Source organism: Strigops habroptila, chromosome 11, assembly GCF_004027225.2.
Source record: "Strigops habroptila isolate Jane chromosome 11, bStrHab1.2.pri, whole genome shotgun sequence".
NCBI lineage: Eukaryota > Metazoa > Chordata > Aves > Psittaciformes > Psittacidae > Strigops > Strigops habroptila.
The window spans coordinates 36,014,623-36,034,454 of NC_046360.1; the positions used below are offsets into that span (position 1 = coordinate 36,014,623).

The following is a 19,832-nucleotide window of genomic DNA, read 5'->3' on the forward strand; positions in this document are numbered from 1 at the left end:
TCCACACACCTCGGACTATTTGGGAAGCAGCTCACTTGCCAGCATATGCTCTGTGCCTCCAAACTGAAGCGTGAAGTAGGTACCACAGGCACAGGCAGACCTGGAGTTAAGGGCAGTGCTTCCTACCTTTGCGTGGGAAGTGTTGGCAAGGAGGACTTGGCAGAGAGCTGTGCTGAGAGCCCTGGCTGAATCCCAGGCTGCTATCTACAGGCTGTGTGAGCGCCGTACCAGCCTGAGCAGCCAGTCCTCTGCGAGCACAACCATTTCTCATTGCAGCACAGTCATGTGCCAGCCAGCAAGCCTGTTTTGTCAGGCAAGAATTCCAGAAAACATTCCTGTAAACAATTCCTGCCCTCCTGCGGCTGCTATCCCAAGTGATCGTATCACGGACAGAGCTTTCCGAGGCAGGAGGCTGTAAGGAGCGAGGAGCAGTGTGCTTGCAGACTTACCACTACCAACACAACACCCAGAGCCAAGGGAGAGCAGCTTCTCTGCCCTCACTGTGCTCCCTCCAGACCCTTGGCTGAGCCATGTGCAGCCCTTTAAGTAAGGGAGTTCTCTGTGGCTGTTGACCAAGGCAGATCCTCCATGATTTAACTCCTGCAGATCTCTTCACATCACAGCAATCTGGGTTTTGTTTAATTAACTTAGCAAAAGCACATTCAACCAAAGATTATCCAGCTGCTAATCCACATTAGTGCTATGTACACACAGGCTAAATCCCTGACACAGATACAGGGATTTTCTGCAGTGTCATGGGACACTTAGACTATTAGTGTCAACTGCAAACACAGAACATGGGCTGCAAGCTGCTACCCACTCGCAAGTCAGCGCACACTATCTGCCATTCTCAGAGCTCTCTGTTTGCAGAACAAGCAGCACAAATAACCTATGCAGGATCTTCATGCATGTTTACCCTCAGCAGATGTGACCTTACCGTCGTGTTGGGGTAAGCTAAAAAAACTGCTAGGAATTTGCCTTTGTAATGCTTTGTCTAACAAGAACCATCCTGGGATTTACGGGTACCCAGGACCTCGGGATCACAGCAGGACTCAGGGCTGGTGAGGTGACAGCAGACTGCTGACATGGCCCAGCCAGGAGAGGGGCTTGGCTTCCTTTAGGACACCCCAGCTCCCCTCCGGCCCCTGCTCATCCCTTTGTGCCAGTTTGCCTTCCCAATCCCTGCGGATCTCCCCTGCCTGCCAGCACCCGGACTGGGCTGTTCATGTGAACTACCTGGAGGGTGCCTGCTGGCATTTTACAAGCAACCATTCTCCCCCAACTGCTGCTGCAGTGGTTTAAGTGTTTTGTTGCTATGGCCACACAACCAGAAGATTAGGAAGTCAAGTACAGTAGTTTCTTCATCTCGAGAGCCTTGGATGTTAACCTGCCAGCAGCACTGTGGAGATAAAGGTATTTTTGGCATCTTGATCTCTGTGCTCCAGCCTTTCCATCCTACCATTTCTCAGGGGGTGAAGGGACAGAATTTAACTCTTCCTTCCATCACAGATGCACTCCTTCTCCCAAAATGGGACTCATCCTTTCCTTCAGGATGGAAAATGGTGGTACTGTGATATCCATCACCTGCATGGAGCTCACCAGACAAATTCAGACTAACGTAGTCCAAGCAGGGAGACTAAAGCCAAGCAGAGCGACATAACCCCTCTCTCTGGAGAAGACATAACATGTTGAGTCCCCAAAAAGTGCAATTCATGTCAGTGTCTGACAAGACAACGTGTTCCTCAAGCCCTTGGCTATCAGAGCTGTTAGCAGGGAGGCAGGCAGGGCACAGTCTGACTGATCTGCCAATGGACTAGGAGGCAAAGGAGCATGAAGGTGCCAGAACACTGGGTTTAAAAGAGAAGCTCAGTTCAGCTTGACAATTCCTCCCATCCCTGCAAGGTCTCTAGGTTTATTTCTTCCAGCCTGCACAGGGAGAGGAACAGGACAAACTCAGGTGACACCAGAGATGGAGAGCATACAGCAGTACAGCCCCCAGCCAGCACGAGTGCAGCAGGGTAACCACCTTCATGTACAGCTCATTTCACCCCTTCGGCTTCAAAGCTGATTCCCTTCTCCTGTCCTCTTGGCTCCAGGCTGTGCAAGGGGTTTGCTCCCCTTTTAGTCCCCTATTCCCCCATCACGTACTTTGTTCTAGCCCAGCCCTGTTCACAAACTTAACAGGGATTGGGAGTGGACTGATGCAACCTTGCTGTGTTGAAGGGATTTAAAGGCTTTGCACCACGGTAGAAGCTATAATAAAGGTCAGCAAAAGGTTTATAGTGGAACTCACAGAACATTTATCTCGTACAATGACAGAAAACTGCAACTCCTTCTCAGGAGTATTTATTGGCCATAAGGAAAAGCCATTCCCAGGGGCTCTGGCCTGGATAAAACAAGCTTCCCCACCATGCTTGCCTGCTGCTTCAAGCCCTGGGGTGCCAGTTCTGAACCACCTTACAGCAATGGGCACTAATCATCCAAGAGCTGATAGACACCTCATCCAGACACCGCCACAGGAAGATAATTGTTGCCTTTACCAGTTCTGAGCCTCTGTAATACAAACCCCAGGGACTGGTGCTCAGCCCCTTCCCGTGGTGCTGCTCTGCCTCCGCTGTTTGCTCTCGCAGAGCACAGCCAGGCTGAGGCATGATGAGCGCTGCTGCAAGCTCACTGCCAGCCCAGCTCTGCACAGCCTGTCAGCTCTTGGGAATGGCATGGGACCACACACAGGAATCGTGGCACTACCATCCCAAACAAAACCAGCCCCAAGACAAGCTGGTTTCTTTCCTTGAAAGAGAGTATTTTCCTCTCTTCTTGGGAGATTTGTTTTATCTTACAGACAATATAGAAGCGGGCCCCAGCAACAACTCAAAACCATCCTATTGATCTCTTTTCCCAGGGAGAACAGTTGGCATCACATATGAAAACTGTCAGATAGTGATTTTTTTGCTGGAATCAAGAAACTTGGTAAGAAAGTCTTATAAATTTGATAGAAGCACAGAATAGTTTGGGTTGAAAGTGACCTTAAAGCTCATCCAGTTCCAATCCCCTGCCATGAGCAGGGACACCTTTCACAGACCAACATTTTCAATGCTTTACTTGTTTGTCATTTCGTTTCCCATGTGATAAAAGTACTAAAATTTGGCTGGTGGCTGTTTCTGAAGGGAATCACTAGAAAAAGACTCATTGGAAAACCTGCAGAGACTACACAAGCTTTTGATGCTGTTAACAGCAACCTCTTATCTAAGAGCCTCTTTATCCCCTGTCAGCCTACACACACGGTGTTTGCTCCCCAGGCTCTGTTCTTTCTTCCCTCGCCTAGCTCACCACTCCGCTCTGCCCTACTGCAGCATCAGACTGCAGAAGGGTGCCAGAATATCCTTTGTTATGGCATGGGATTAGGCTCAGGTCCAGAGTCCCCATTCCCTGGCTGCCCAGCAGGAACACACAGCCTTCCGGGTGGAATCCTTTGTGCCGGCACAGCGCTCCCAGCTTGCTCCCAGCAGATTCCACCTCTGCTTGCCATCAGCACCCAGAGGGTTTTGCCAACCTGCAGAGTCAGGAAGGTCAGCGGGTGGAAAGGGGGACAGGATAGATGCAGAGTGAGGTCTGCTCTGTTTGAAAGGCTTCCTCTCCCACACAACACAGCCATTTCAAATCCCTGTGGATGCATCTGACAGAGAAAGTGAGCTCCAAGGATGCAGGATGCAGAGATGCCAGAGCTTGTGGAGTTGAGGCATGCACTGAAGACAGGCAGAGCAGACACCTAGCTGTTACTGGCACAGTTCCTCACTCCTTTAAATAGGCTGAGGCAGCAGTTACTGTGTTTAATGGCCAGCTTTTCACACACTGTCAGGTTAGAGAGGAACAAGCCTCCTGATGCTCATTTGTAGATACCAACACATGTGCTCCAGGGTTCTCAGAGCCACGCAAGTGCAGCCCTGCACTCCCTTCAGCAGACACTCATTTTGTTGAGGAATTGCTCTACTCCATCCCATCTCACCTGGATCTGGGCACTTCCAGTGGGCTGCTTCCAATCCTCAGGAAGTTATCAGAATGGGTTGAGGAGGAGGAGCTGGAGGACTTGACTTCGACCATCCCTGCAGAAGGCAGCCTGTCTTCAGGCTGTGCCCTGCTCCAGAGCACGGCTTGTGGTGACGATGCACAGCTCTTCCTCCTGTGGGATAGAGGACTTGGATGAGAACACTGGCTTTCCCACGTACTCCACCACAGCCTGGCTTTTACCCCAGCAACTAGAAGCTCTTGTTCCCACTGAACCTGCCCTCCTCCCTCCCAGGGAGCCATGAGTAACGGCGCAGTGAGGGGGGTACACTGAGCTCAACCCATCTTAGCCCATTCTTTTATAGCTGCCCATCCACGTGACCTGGAAATCAGAGAGAGGAGAATGCAGCAGCCCACAGACATACAGCGATGGCTTTGTTTAGTCTAGCTGTAAAAATGCCTCAAGCAAGGGGCCTCCCAGCAGGGAAAGACCATTTCAATCTGCTCTGACTCTACAGAGCGTATCAGCGCAGGAGCTCAGCCCAGGTGGGTGTTTCACACGTCCTGATGAGTGTGACAGGGACACACCACCAGTATTATCTTCCCTTTCAGTGATTCCCTTCAGGGGAAGGTGACCACACTTCTGACCATGTGCTCAGAGCTGACAGTCACTCCAGTTGTAGATGCATTTCAGTCCTCTCCCTGCCTGTGTTTACAGCCCCAGACTGCTCTGGCTTCTTTTCCAGCCAGCACCTTCAGGCTCAGGTGTCATTCACTGTCCATTGCTGCATGAAGCTGTTCTTCCTGGAATCTGGAAGGGCATCTCAGCTTTGAGATATCAAGCACTGTCAGCAAGTGCAGCTAAAGACAGGCTCATTGTACAGTGGAAAGCATGATATCCTCTCTTCATTTCTTGAAGTGTGTCCACCCTCAAACATCACGCCACAGCCTCTCTCAAGCATTATTCATCTCATGTTATCATAGCTGCCAGCATAGCTGCACAGCCTGCAGAAACAGGCTTGTACAGCTAAAAACCAAATGCCTCTCCCTGCAAAGAGGCCTCAAGGCCACTCTGTTTTCAGGGCAACACAATGAAGCACGTCCCCTCCTCTCCCTACTCACGCTATGCACAGCTCAGCTCACCCAGCTTGTGGCAAGATCTGTCTGTTCTCTGGACTACAACAGCCTGCAGCTAGACCAATGCTAAGCACTCATGGGCAGGCTCCCAGTGTTCCCTTCCCCAAGCTCATACCCACAACACAGGCCTAAACCATCCCTGCGGCAGCAGCAGCTAACCCCAACACAGCCTGATGTCCCCCACAGGAAGGAAAGCAAACCAGAGTTAGAAAACACAGGACAAAACCAAGCCCTGATACACAGAAGTGCAGCAGATCTCTTCCAGCATGCTCTGACCACTTCACATCTTGGGAAAATCATGTGTAGTTTGTGCTGCAGGATCCAGCCTCGATGTCCTGAGCACTCAGAGCAAGAGAAGTGTGTCCAGTTTACCATCCTGCAGCCAAGCAAGTGCAGAGTTGTTCTCTACTTGCTGCAGTCACTTTGCTGTGGACTGGTAGGCTCTGGGTGTTCAAGAGGACTCTGCTGCTCACTTAGCAAATGCAGTTTGGGACTCTCCATTTCCATTTTGTGAGTCTCCAGGAAGATTTCTTTCTTCTCCTCTTCAGCAGTTTATAAATTGAATCCCAATGTGCTTTAGAAAGGCTGCTGCCACTGGCATGGCTGCAGGCTGAGTCCCGGAGGAATTCCATCTGCCTCCAGCCCAACCCAGATTTAATTTAAAATCACTGCAATATAAAATAGCGTCTTCACATGTGCTGAGGGAGAGGAGAGGAAAATTAAACTGAGAGGGGCAACCCTGCAGCAGGGCTCTGAAATCCCCAAACAGCACCAGAAACTCCACAAGCAAAGCACAACGGCTGTCCCAGGGCAGCAGAGAGGCCAGATACCTTCCCCAGTCCTCACTTCCAGCCAGCCACCTGCATTCCCAGCAGAGTCCTATGTGACCCCTATCAATAGGGAACACTGAGAATTCCATGTTCTCCCCCAGAAGTATCTCTAAGCAGCACTATAGGCAGCAACCTGCCTTCAACTCACACCTCAAGCTGTCAGAGGGGATTCTTGGCCACCCAGCCCAGCCACCACTAACTGCAGACACTCCCCTCTATAACCTCTTCCATAAACTGATTAAGCTTCATTTTAGGGCAGCTAAACTGACTCCACTTTCCCCTGGGGAGGCTGCTGCCAAATGTAATTTTTCTGGTAGTTTGGAACCATCTTTTAGAAGTAATGAAATCCTTTCTGGAGGAAGTTTAACAGTGAAACAGAAACAAAGCTGCTTTACTCTTATCAGGGGACAAACTTCAGGAGCATCCCTACAGGAGCCTGACAGGCTTTAACACGGGTTTGTCTCCAGGTTTTGGTGCAGAAGATTTGTAACACAAGCTGCAGCAAAACCTCTGACAAACTCCTCCCTGCACTGTAAGGAACCCACACCACAGAGAGCAGATCTGGAGGGTGAGGGACTTCAGAAGTATCTTTTCTACTGTGCTCAGAGCCTGCTCCTGTTGTTGTGCAGCCCACTGAGTGGTTATCCCCTTACCATGCTGCTTGAGCCTGGGCTCCTGCTGGCATCAGCTCCACTGCTTCATAGGTGAAGCTCCCAGCTGCTCCAGGAGAACTTTCCATCCCCAGGGAGAAGTCGCTGCTCAGGCTCGTGGTGCTGCCTCGGTCTCTCTGCTCTACAGAAAACAAAGCAGAGCTACTTGAAGGCCAGCCTGGTCTCACTTCCTCTCCCTTTCAGCAACACAATTCCCACATGCTCTGGGGCTGTGCTGGTGCGAGGCCCCGAGGGAAGCATACCCATTTGTAGTCACCTTGATGCTGGGAACCCAAGCCCCCAAGCGATCAACCATTACCAGCACCCATGGGTGCTGAAGCTTGGCAGCAGCACTCACTGAGCATGCAGATCTCTTCCAGGGTGAAGCCAGGTGGCAAACTCTTCCTTCTGGGGAAGGAAAGACACAGTTATCTCAGGCACACTTCAGGCCACAGCCACATCTGTGCAGCGCACAGCAGATCAGAGCAGTGGGGAGTTAGCTGTGCATGGGCAGAGCGGAGGGGATGGGGCTGCTGTGCAGCATCCCACTGTCCTAACAGTCCCAACCCTCTGCTTTGAGACGGTGGCAACAGGCTGTGGGCAGACACGTGCTTATTCAGAGCTCCCAGGGTGGGCTTTGGGTCTTTCTGCCCCTCCTGATACAGGAAAGGGTTTAATGCTCAGCAGCGTGTTAAAGAACCAGCCAGCCCGCTCCTGCCAGCAGTGCCTGGTGGAGCTTGCTGCAGCCTGCTTGAGCCAGAGCACACAGCTCTGGCTTCATCCGTGCTACAGCAGCTACGGCCAGTCATTAAGCAGAGAGCACGTTTCAGCATGGACAGTTTTTCAGAGCACAACATGGCACCTCACAAGCCTCTGCCCCATTTTGCAGCCTTCAGAGTGCAGAATAAATTAAAGAAAAGTGGGCCAGGACACCAGGGCTTCCATCTCCCCAAAGGAACAGCACTAACAAGCTCCCTGGCTCTGCAGCCCATGCAGCAGCAGGCACAAGCTCCTTACCTCTGCGACTTCACAGCAGAGAACTCCTCAGAGGTGATGTGCTTCAGAAAATTGAAGCAGAAAAAGAAAATCTGAGCAAAGGGAGAGAGAAGAGCGGTTCAGGAATGAACCCGAGGCTCCATCAGCCTCTTATCTTGGTGGGGAGCTGCTGGCAGGCAGGAGATAACAAGAAATCTGCAGCTACCAGCTTCCCATATACCATGGGCTGCCACCATCCCATCCTGGGCCTTCTCTTGCACATTAAGCTGACCCTCTGCTCCCTGTCACGGTGAGGCCCAGGAGGGAAGGTGTACAGTGTCTCCTTAGCAATGCCTTGCACACATGCTGCAAACACATGGTGGGTACTTGTGCCATCAGCACAGAATGGCAAAGAGACAGCCCCAGGAGCTGCCTGTACATCCAGGTGAGCAGCAAACCCAGCGGGACCCTTCTCCTCCTGCAGTGGGTTGCAGGGAGTGCTAGAGGCAGCCATGCACCTCCTCTCCTGTCGCAGCTACTGACCCTGCCCTTGGCCAAGCAGGCACCAGAGCAGAGTTGCCAGGCTCAAGTCAGCAGAGCTCTGGGGAAGCAATGGATGGGAGGAATGATACTAACACAGAGGTGCTGGACCCCTAAAAGATGGAAAATAGGCCAAGGTCCTGGCTCTGCTGTTCAGAAGCAGGGGATTTCCTAGTGAGGTGAGAGTCTGAGGAGCAGGAGATCAGCTACACGGTTAGACATGCTTCCCACCTCTTGATTTCTACCCAAAAAATGATTCTGCAATTATAGTCGGAGCAATCATTTTTTGCTGTTAAACAGTGAAAGATTTGAAGAGAATTAGTTCCACTAATCTTAACTGCCTCCCAAACCCATCTGTGCACCCACAGATACACCCTAAACATGACACACTGGAACCAGCACAAGCAGCTGGGGTGACGTGCAAGCCACATGCAGCTGCAGCACCCAGGAAGGAGGACTGGTGCTTAGGACAAGCACATGAGACTGGACAGCTTTATTGCCAGGCTCCCAGGAGCCACAGGCCTTAAGCATCCCTTCTCATTGCTGAGCTGAATAGCAAGTCCTACCTAGCACCCTGGGGCCTGAACTGTAATGGCACAGCAGAACTGGCAGGGATGACACCCCCCAACCAAACTCTAGCCCGAGAGAAAAGCATTCCCTCACCTTATACATCAGGCAGTGATGGGACAAGGCTCCTACCTCGTATTTCCAGCACCTGAATAATCTTTTCAGAGCCCAGCCAAAGCACTGATATCACCAGAAGCAGCAGTGAATGCTGCTCCTGTAAACCAGTGTCCTGAGAACAAAAAGCAGTGCTCAGCCACTGCCCCAGAGCACTCACCTCTTCTCCTTTACTGAGTCGATCGACTAACATGTGCCTGGAAAGAGAGCAAGGGAAGCTCAGTCATACACTGGAAGCCAGAACGAGCAGAAGAGCACAAGCTGTCAAGAATGGCCCCATTCCTGAGCCTCCAGGTAAAAAAAGGCATTAGTCCCTCTTGTCACAGCTCACTGGGAGCTGCCCCAATGTCCACCTTTGGTTGTGAGTAAACACAAACCCCCTGAAGGCTGCTTCCCTGCTGTGCAGGGATGTATGCCCATGGCAGGGGGTTTGGGAACTAGATCTTAAGGGCCTTTCCAACCTAAACCATTCTATGATTCTATGTATATGCAAGTAAAACTTAGTGTGCTTACCCAAAGAGAAACCAGTCATAGGCCACCGTTAGATAGAGAATCTCAGATGGCTCCAGGGACGCATGGATCAGCCCATCCTGCAAAGCAAATGAGAACAGCCTTCAGGCAGCAGCCCTGGGGACTTGGGAATTCATCATCTACTGGCAGCTGTCATGGTGATCCAAGATGCCCAGCTTGTTCTGCCTGTGATACAGCGTTCTGATGGCAGGAGAGCATGTTGGGCTCCACATCAAAGCCAATCCACACCCTCCCTTGAAGCCAAAGTAGCCAAAAAGAACATTAACTGCTCCACAGTCGCTCACCCTCCAAGCAATCACCCCCAGAAGTGGAGCAGGTCAGTCAGGTACTCACAGCCCACAAGGAGAGGCGCAGCAAGGAGATGAAGAGAGGAGTTCGATCCCAGCCGGATATACAGTGCACCAGGAGCCCGCTGTCATCTGCTCCAGGCAGGGGGAGGAAGGAGAAGGAAAGAAAGCCACGTTGCAGCAAGAACAATGACTTTATGGCAAATGTGTAAAGACAAGCTGCCCTCTCAGGCTCAAGAGCAGAGCTCATCCACCAAACCAGAACATCCTGTCTTGAATCCAGCAGCCCACGAGCGGCTCAGAGCATCCTGGGCTGTCAGCAGCCCTGGCTGATGTGCTGTCCTGGTCCTGACAGCTGCTCAGGACATGAAGTCACCAGGTATGAACATCACTCTGCTACCCAGGACGTGCACCCACCCAGCTGCAACCCTCTATCAGCATCTATTCCCTCATCAGAGAGAAACCTGCTCCAACTGAACGCTTTTCCAGTCTCTCCCCAATACACACTGAGCAGGGGCACACACACACTCCTGTGATCTCCAGAAAATCCACAGTGTGTCCCAAAACAGCTGCTGCAGGAGTCTGTAGCTGGCTCCATCCATCCAACAGCGCTAGGTACAAAGTCACAGTGCCCAGAGGGAATGGGATGCCAGCACAGGGCAAAATACACCCTTCAAAGATTGGGTGTGATGACAGAGGATGGATAAAGGCTCTTAAATAGGCACTTAATGAGACCCTGGGTTGGGGGGACAAAACATAAGTGTCCAGCAAAATAAGGGCAAGAGTCAACAAGCAGAGGAGCAAATGTTTCTTTTTTTCAGCTTTACAGCAGTAAAACATTAGTTAATGTTTTCAGACATCCCTCCATCCCTGAGAGGACAGGGCTTTCAAGGAACCAGCAAGTGCCTCTCCAAGAAGGGAGCTGGAGCCCTGAGATACTGGCATCACCCTGTTCTGAAGGGAGAGAAGGGAAGCTGTCTAGAAAGTGACTCTTCTGTATTGGGAATTGATCCACAGTGGCACTAATATGATGATATTGGAACAGTGGATGATGAGCTGTTCTTCCAGAGACAGCAACTAGTCCAGTTCAGACTGCCTGGAGCAAGAAGTTTGCCTTACCATCACTATTGATGATGGAGATGAGCAGCTTCAGGTAGTTCTGTGTCTGTTGTACAAGGTCCCAGCTCTGCAGAGAGAGAGATGTTGATGATAAAGATCTGCCCATAGCAAAAGGCTGCTCTGCAGTTCAGAGCCTCTCTGCATCACAAATACAGCCTGAAACTTGCACTTGCCAACATCTCTGCCCAGAGAAGCACCTCAACTAGGGGTGACAGTTCATCTGTCCTTTGGCAGCATGTTCCAACAGATCATCCTCAAAACCAACACGCAAGACTTCTTTTTCCCATTTGAAGGTCTGATTTCAGACTGCAGGCATTGCTTCCTGTGTAGCCTTTCTTCCCCAGATTGAAGAGTGCTTTGGAATTAGTATTTTCTCCCTGCAAATGTACTTCTACATTAATCAAGTCAACCCTCCATCACCTCTGTGATTAGCTGGAGCCTGAGAACTTCAGCTTTAAGTGAAGCACTTTCTCCAGTCCTCAGATCACTTCTGCATCTGCATTTATGACACCCTCCTTATTTTTTAATATCCTTTGTAAAACACTGGCTGCTCAGTATTCTAGTCAACAAGTTTGTAGGCATAAACAAGCTGTGCTCCCATCAGTTCTGCTTCAGCACTGCCAGCTGCTTTTGCATGATTCTGCTTTATTTAAATCACTGACTGACGAACACTGGCCCAGCACGGGGAGCTCTGCTACTTCTGTGGTGCTTCCAGCCAGAGAGCACACGAGTGTGACGTGCTCCAGCACGGCCAGTCATCACCAAACCTGGGGGGGCTGGTGGGTCCTCTGATGTGAGACATGGAGCACAGTGAGCAGCAGTATAAGGTGATGCTCCCTGGTATGAACAGAGGCAAACCTTGAAGCTTGGCCAAACAGAGGAGTTCAGTTATCATTTGTGATGCTGTTGCAGTAACAAGGAGACATGCTGCAGCCAAATATGATTCTCTACTCTCCTCCCAAAGGCCAGGCACCATGAAGAAGGTGCCAAGTCCCTTGGCTGCTGCTCACAGAAGGGAAGGCTGACCTCTCTCAAGACTCTCCACAGTGAAGGAAGTCTATGGACTACAGGTGTGTGCAGAGCTAAGATTGTGAACAAGTAACACTGCTTTTCCTGGCCTGTTTCTTCCTTTTGTTAGCAATGTAATTCCCTAAGGGATTGCTTTACACAAGCTACAGAACAAGCTTGGGCATTACAGCCACCTGCCTCAGGACACACCAAGCTTTTGGGCAGAGGATTTCCAGTGCCAATCTGAAGAGCCAAGTAAGCAGCCTCGCTCCCACTGGGATGGTATGAAGTGAGCCAGATTATGGCAACAGGAGCAAGTCAGGCTTCAAACCTTTACTGATCCTTCCTGAATGAATCCCTGAGCTCCCACGAAGAAGCCTACTTTGCTCACCTGGTACTCGCTCCAGTCAATGTTCAGAGATTGGGTCAGAGACACTGGGATACTTAATGGAGCATCTACATAATCCTGCAAAAACCAAATACAACTGGTCAGAGAAAAGCCCTGATCTGAAGGCAGCGACTCAGCAAAACCAAAACAGTAAATGCCAAATGGTGCATCTAAAAGGAAACGTCTCAGCAAAGCATCTTTAGATGCTAAAAAATGAAGTGGTAAGAATTAACTCATAGCCTCTTAGAAGGACTAGTGGACAAGAGGAGCTTTTCTGTGCTCCCAATGGTGGAAATCAGGGATCAGGTATGTTAGTTTCTGAATTCCTGTAGGGCTGCTCCACTCAAGCATCCCCCTCAGCAGGAGGTGGAATATGAAGACAGAGCTAACAGAGGCTATCAATAAGATATCAAATTCAAAACGAGGAGAAACCCACACCCTGCATGAGAGGTCAAGCAGGATTTCAGGATAACAATTCATTTCTTTTGCATACAGATTTTACAACTAATAATTCAGTACATTCACTATCAGTTTTGTTTGTCCTGATGGTTTCCTCCTTGTGAGCAGGAATAAGCCTACGACATGTAGACCCTGCTCAGGAATTCTGAGAGGAGACCTAAGCCCACTAAACCCCACAGGTCTCCATTTTGTAACATCCATGTACCTGTTTCCAGTTAAATATGAGACCTTCAGCTGTATAATCCCGGTCTTTGTAGTCCTTAAAAAATTCACAGCCTGCAAGAAAAAGAGATAATGAACAGTTCAGCTGACTGATATGTACCCACTGAAGTGCCATGTGGGACTGGAAGTGCTGGCTCCAAAGCACCAAACTAATCAAAACTGCTGCCTGTGGGAAGAGAAGAGCAGTAATCATCAGTGAGTGCAGCACGGCCTCCCAGCAGCACAACCCAGAGCACTCAGCAGTGAGCACACTCACACAGCAAAGGGCAAACCCCAGACTCAAGCTAATGTGGAGTTTGAGGGACTGGTTTCGTTCTTTCCCAAATAAGAGGTTTCACCAAGGAGCTGTGCTGCCCGGGGCCACGGGCTTTTGCACACATCTAAAGGCATCAGCTGCTTGAGTGAGAGGGAACCGAGTGAGAGGGAAGCAGCAAAAGGAGGTGTTAGCAGAGCCCTGGGGAAAGGCAGCTTTCACAGGGCATCTGCTGCAGGCAACAAGAAAGGGCTCTGCCAGAGGCTGCTGTGATTCCTCTCACAAACACACAAACTGCCCTATCTGAAGGAAGCAGGTACATAACCACTTCCAAGGCTTCCCCCAAGCCCTTCCCTCCCGAAGCTTGGCCTTTGGCTCTGCTCTTTTCAAACAACTCTTTGAAGTCTCTGCAGCAAACTGCAGTCACTTCTCACAGCTGAGCAGTACCATCAGCACTGAGGCTGCCTGCAGGATACACAAACATCTCTCCCAATGCACTGTGTGTGCAGAAGCAGTGCCAGAGTGCCCCTGAGCCTACAAGATACCCCTGTGCCAGGCACTGAGCACAAGCCATGATTCCCACCCTGCAAGTCACAAGTAACTCCAATGGTGGAAAAAAATCTGTGCAAGGACAGGACTAGCCCTCAAAAACGCAGAGTCAGGCAGCATCTGTCAGCTGAGACCTAACTCCAGTTAAACAACAGCTTAAAGCAAAGAATGGGGGACTGTGGCAGTAAGTATTGGCATCTGTAAGTGCCAACTACCAGTCAAATGGAGAAGAGGGGTTTTCTGCACTGGAGAGCACAAAAATTTCTACAGATAACCCTCTTCAAGCCAAGTCTTTCACCCCAGACAGTCATAGAGGGACACAGGTGAGTGGTGGACTTTGCAGTGCTGAGTTAATGGTTGGACTCGATGATCTTAAAGGTCTTTTCCAAACTAAACAATTCTGTGATTCTATGTCTGGACACTGACTCGCTCATCTAAGACAAGAGGATCTCTCTTCTTCCTCATCCTTTACAAACCCTCCAAAAGACCTGTGTATTGCCTCTCGTTCTAAGTTTGGTGAGGAATATGCTGGCAACATACACTTGTGCCATGGGCTACAGAAATTAATAACTCCTATTTCTGTACACCTCAGCAATCTGCATGGCAATCTCGACAGAAATCCTCATGCAGCTTCTCTGAATTGTCACTGATTTCTGTATGAAAGGAAATACACCTTTAAATTGGTATATTTCTCACTGTGAGGGTGCTGACGCGCTGGCACAGGGTGCCCAGAGAAGCTGTGGCTGCCCCATCCCTGGCAGTGTTCAAGGCCAGGTTGGACACAGGGGCTTGGAGCAACCTGCTCTAGTGGAAGGTGTCCCGGCCCGTGGCAGGGGGTTGGAACTGGATGAGCTTTAAGCTCCCTTCCAACCCAAACCATTCTAGGGTTCTACGAAACAAAATACATATTTAAGGGCAACAACTAGTAATCCAGGAAAAGTTTGGGTTTGGATCATCCACAACAGTTTTGCGGGTTTTGTTTCGGCTTTTTCTTCTCCTCTTCCTTTCTCTGTGTGCAAGGAAGAAAGCAGAGTCCTTTCCTGCAGACAGACCTCAGGCAGAGCAGCCTCACATCCAATCCTGTCACCAGCAGGCAGGCAGCAATATTCAGCTCATCTTGAAGAGCACAGCGAGTGACCCAGCAGTGGTTGCTAGGCACAGGGACTAATATAGCCAGGGAGACGGGCTGGAGTGGTCTGCATCAGAGCTGTACATTGCAGGCTCAGGTTAACAGCTCTGCCTGGCACTGAGGACATCTTACAATGGTGCTCTGCAACACTAGCACTAGAAAATACTCTTAGGAATTGGGATTTTGTATAACACAGGGCAAGATACAAATTTTGCATCAAATAGTTTGGAGCTGCAGGGGTTTCAAAGGCCATCTTAACCCCAGCTCCACCTCTGGGACTCTTTCTCTGCACTCGAATTAACTGGAACTGCTGAGAAATTATTTTGTTACCTGAAAGAGTGCCTAATGCTGACTCACACCAGCAGAGCAGCCACATTACTGCACGGTTTAAATGAGCTTTTCTCCAGAGGGAGCATAGGAAACATTGAGCAAGCCACAGTCATTTCACCACACAGACATACAGAGAGTTCCCAGTCCCCAGAAGCAGATTGTCACCTGTCCCTTGGGAGTCCCTCTGGACATCAGTCCTGTACCTGGATATGGGATGGAGAGAAGCGTGAAGTCAGCATAACGTTGAGCTTTGTCCACCTTCTCAGAAGACGTCACACTGCACAGGACAAGAGGAGAACAGACATTTGGAGAGTGTTTCTCACAGAGATATCAGCATCCAAAAAGCTACCTGTTGCATCTCCCTGCACAGTGACTTGACTCAGGAGCGAGCAGAACTTACTCAACACATCCAAATAATCAGGTATAGCCCAAAACCACTAAAGCTTTCCTCTGAGAGAAATAATAGCAGAAACATCTCCCCCTATTCCTGCACACAAGCAGAGGGCTCCTTCACTCTCCCCCTTTCTGAAGGGGTGACTGTCACATTGTCACAAGCTCTATAGAGAGAAACTGCTCAGACTGCAGACGACAGATGACAGCAGCTATCTTGCCCACTGATACAGCTTTCTCTGGCCTAAAACCTTGGGGTTCCCTTTATAGCAGTCGATTATAGCTGATCCTGGAGTGGGGCTGCTCCCAGGCACTGCTCCCAGGATGCTGAGTGCATGCCCAATAGCAATTCCCATGTAAGGGCTACCCTGCAGAAAAACAAATGAACCCAGACTCACTTCAAGCCAAACTTCACCTTCTTGTTTTCCACCATCAGGTCACAGATGTATCGCACAGACAGGTATCGAAGCAGCTTGATGTCGTGCCCTCTGACCTTGTCAAACAGCTGGGAGTCTGCATTCCTGCAGGACACAACAAGGCAAAGCAAAATGAAGGGTCTAGAATTCAATGACTGACTATGGTGAATCCAATTCTTTGCACAACACTGCCACAGTCCTTTCCTGAACTGCTTCTAGCCATAAGCTGCACAGCACGAGCCTTGTCTCCACAGGTCTCCTTGTCTGGCTCTGGCCAGACCCTGCAACAAACTGATGCTGCAGACTTTGTGCTTAGGGTCCCTCCTCGTGTCTCATTCTGTTCTGCAACAAGATACAGAACAGTTTCTCCAGCCTGAGGGAATTCCTCTTACTTTCTGATGAAGTAAACTCGTTTGTGTAATTCCAACACTTTCTTTAAATGGCCCTATATATTCCTGTCCCAACCCTTGAGGGGCCGAGCCAGTCAGCTTTGATCCAAGCCATTGGAATAATCTCCCCAGGGAAGCAGGGGACTCCTCAGCTTTGGACACTTTTAAGACTCATCTGGACAGGGTGCTGAGCCATTTAGTCCAGGTCATGCTTTGCCTAGAAAGGTTGGACCAGATGGTCCTTGAGATCCCTTCCAACCTGGTACTGTAGGATTCAGACCCCCTTTTCCCCATCCCAGTGATGCACACAAACCTAAGTGCAGAATCTTCCTCTGAGATGTCTTCTGCATCTGCCCAAGCATCATCAGAACCTCCTGCAATGAAGCATTAAGAACTGAAGCTTGTGTAAACCAACCTTGTGCCCAGTCTAACACACACATATGCCCCAAAAGGTCATGATTTAGCACCCTCTCTCCACACAGAAGTGCTCTCAGTAGTTCCCTACATTTCCTCTTCCTGAAAAGCCCATTTTCTAATGTAGCCCACTCTTCCCTTGTCACTGCAAAGGACCTAGGCAGGTCAAACCCATTCCTGACAGCCAGAAGGACACCCCGATAGCATTACACAGTGCTTTGTTAAGCCGAGCTACCCATGCTAAGGCTACCAAACACTCTCTGAAGAGCTTTCCTTACAGTCCAGTGTATGTCACCACTAGCAGGATTTGATTCCCAATGATTAACCAAGCATCAGCAAGTTGTTATCCTTTCTTCTACTATTCCCCATTCCAATGCTTTGGAATCAGTACCCTGAATCCTTTGGGCTGCCCTTACTTGCCTACATGCTTCCCATAACTCACTCTTCAGCCTCAAGTCCATGCTAGAGGTCTGCATGGGCTCTCAGGAAGAGCTTGCTCTCATGTGTAGGTCACTGTCCCAGCACTGACCAGCCTGACAGTGGTTACCTCAGAAAATAGCTCCTCACTCACCTGAGAAGATATAGTTGTAGCCAGTGCGCCCATAGAGCTCTCCCCAGCCAGCCAGTGTTGCTGATCTGCAAATATGCTGGAGGGAGATTTTGTTATTAACCACCCATGCTCCAGGAGTCTTCCCCTTATCATGTCTCTGGCCTATGTGCTGTCACGTTACATAGAAACGGTTGGTACCTACAGCTACCACCTCCCAGCAGCCTCCCCTGCTCCCTGGTCCAGATTGAGTTATCCAAACTCATCAAGTGCCTTTATCTGTAGCTGGTTTTTAAATCACATTTTCATTTCTAGTTCTCCAATTCACTGATACAGTCAATTCCTGCCAAGTTAGCAAGGTCTGTGCTCTGTTAATACCCTGCTTGAGTCTTATTCCCACATTCTTGTGGATAAGGTTATAGATGGTCCCAGTGTGGCTCCAGGCAGTAAAGGTCAGCAGGGCCAGCCCACGATGGCTTTAGTCAAGCTGCACTAAAATGGTCACAGGTATGATTTTGCTATTCATACAGCGCTTCTAAATTGAACTAAAGAAAACTGAATTAAGCTATTTAAACTTTAACTGAGACTATTCCTACAGGGCTTCAATGCAGTTTAACTAATCCACATGAAAATGAATGTAATTTCACTTTCTTACAGCTCCCCTTGCAGACAAGCCCACACATTCATAAGACCATTAATGCAATCTTGCCTCCCCAGGGAACACGCAGGGAAACTTCTTTTTAGAGGGAAAAGTTATTCAAAGGGAGCTCACTGCTGGGAAGAGTAAGGGGCAGAAAGTGGCAACAGTTGTTCTTTCCCTCTCAAAGACCAAATAGCTTTGGTCCTTCAGAAGGGACATATACATGGGGGCAATGTTAGCTCTTTAGTGCAATGGTGGGGTAAAATAGCTTGAAGACCCCCACAAATGGTTTATGCAGCCTAGACAGGCTACCTACTGCTACAGGCTGCCTGCCTGCACTTAAGTAAGGATTTTTCCAGCATTCAGAAAGGTGACAAGCAACTGAAGATGTGGCTGCACAGGTCAAACAGAGGGAGAAAGGTCCTTTTTGAAGCTAAGAGAGGTGACCCATGAAGCTTTACCTTTCCCTTGTACAGAATGACTGGGCAGACGAAGCGGCCTCTGCACCTCGCCATCTTACTCCGGTTGATGAGGTCCTGCAGTTTGCCAACCTGCACAGTGCTCTCAAACCTAGTGGACAGAGATTTGGGTCAGCACACAGAGCATCTCCCCACACACCCTGGGCTGTGATCCCCATCCCTTTCACCTGCGAGCCTCTGAAGTTAGCAAGCAGGAGGACACTTCTGTAAGTATTGCTTTGCTTGAGAAGAGATTCCTTCGTGTATAATTCCCAATGATTTTGAAACTTTGACAGATTCTGACATTCAGATTTGGTTGTGGGGTTGTTTTTCTACCTGCCTTTATGTTTCCTTTGCAAATGCAAATAGAGACGGAAACAAGAACTTTAAGATGGTGTTACCAGAATAGCTCCACAGCACTGCTTCCAAGCGCAGAATACAGGATTCAGCAAAAATCAAATGCCTGGAAGATCAGAAATTGCAAGAGAAGCACCTCCCCAGGAGCTGAGACAAGACACCAGGTTTCACCTCTCAGCAACTACCCATGCTCCACTCTTCTCGTCTCAAGAACCATCACCAGCAAAGCTAGAGACAAACATAGTAAACAAACATAGTTGTAAGGAGGCTGCTGTAGGAAGGGGAGATGCTGCTCTGAAGAACAGGTGTGAGGCTCTTGCAGGGAGAAGTGATTAAAAGCAGCACAGGTAGGAGGAAATCTACTGAAGGCGGCTCAGAAACCAGAGCACTCCACCAGCAGTGTGAAGGAGCAGCATTCAGGCTGCCTGGCACGAGGTGGAGAATGAGGTGGAAGGAATAATGTGTATCTTAACCCTGTTTTTCTTACTTTCAGGTGGAGGGGATCTTCAGAAGTTTGTTTTCCAGAAGATACTGCTGGGCTACCTTACTTCTGTATTAATTCCCTGCTCACCCTCCCCCCAAACCCAGACCCCCGTGCCATGGAGCTCATCTGAATTAATCTTTTTAAATGTAAGGGACACATTTTCTCTAAGAGCAAGCACCTATATTTTAGGCCTGAAGGAAAGGTGCTTCTCTTTGGGTAGCCATAACAGCACTGGAATCAAAATGTTATCTCACAATGTTAGATAATGTGCAACTGTGATCACATTTGGAGTGCAGACACATCACAGGACGGTCAGGTCAAACCAAAGACATGGCCTGTGTCTGAGATCTGGATGTTTTCATCAGGTACAACCACACTAAAGAACTGAGCACATCCCTCCATCCCCTGCAGCGTCTGCCTGCTCCTTCTGGGGGGACATCAGAGACCTCTAAGCACAGGGAAAGAGCTCTTAGGTGTCAGAATCACTGTGCTACTTTCTGTGGCTCCTCACAAGCAGCACCTGACCAAGGAGCCAAAACCATGCACCAAATTCCTCCTGTTACCCCCTGCAGCTGCCTGATTCCAGAGTACTGATAGAAACTTTGAGGAGAAAGCATCCTTTCATGCTCCAGCTGTCCAGCCAC

General features: G+C 49.6%; 1 protein-coding gene across 2 annotated transcripts in view; it reads right to left on the reverse strand.

Moving 5' to 3' along the window:
- MTMR14 (myotubularin related protein 14) overlaps positions 1 to 19,832 on the reverse strand; it is a 29,069-nt gene that overhangs the window by 7,198 nt on the left and 2,039 nt on the right. For both annotated transcript variants that reach the window (XM_030502397.1, XM_030502396.1), the window contains exons 3-17: positions 18,351 to 18,459; positions 17,274 to 17,349; positions 16,602 to 16,662; positions 15,882 to 16,004; positions 15,297 to 15,370; positions 12,816 to 12,886; positions 12,155 to 12,229; positions 10,756 to 10,822; positions 9,683 to 9,768; positions 9,332 to 9,408; positions 8,979 to 9,015; positions 7,640 to 7,710; positions 6,981 to 7,030; positions 6,626 to 6,764; positions 4,007 to 4,180 (exon numbers count right to left, since the gene is read on the reverse strand). In XM_030502397.1, the coding sequence (XP_030358257.1) occupies positions 4,007 to 4,180; positions 6,626 to 6,764; positions 6,981 to 7,030; positions 7,640 to 7,710; positions 8,979 to 9,015; positions 9,332 to 9,408; positions 9,683 to 9,768; positions 10,756 to 10,822; positions 12,155 to 12,229; positions 12,816 to 12,886; positions 15,297 to 15,370; positions 15,882 to 16,004; positions 16,602 to 16,662; positions 17,274 to 17,349; positions 18,351 to 18,459 (1,290 nt within the window). The remainder of the gene's footprint in view (positions 1 to 4,006; positions 4,181 to 6,625; positions 6,765 to 6,980; positions 7,031 to 7,639; positions 7,711 to 8,978; positions 9,016 to 9,331; positions 9,409 to 9,682; positions 9,769 to 10,755; positions 10,823 to 12,154; positions 12,230 to 12,815; positions 12,887 to 15,296; positions 15,371 to 15,881; positions 16,005 to 16,601; positions 16,663 to 17,273; positions 17,350 to 18,350; positions 18,460 to 19,832) is intronic.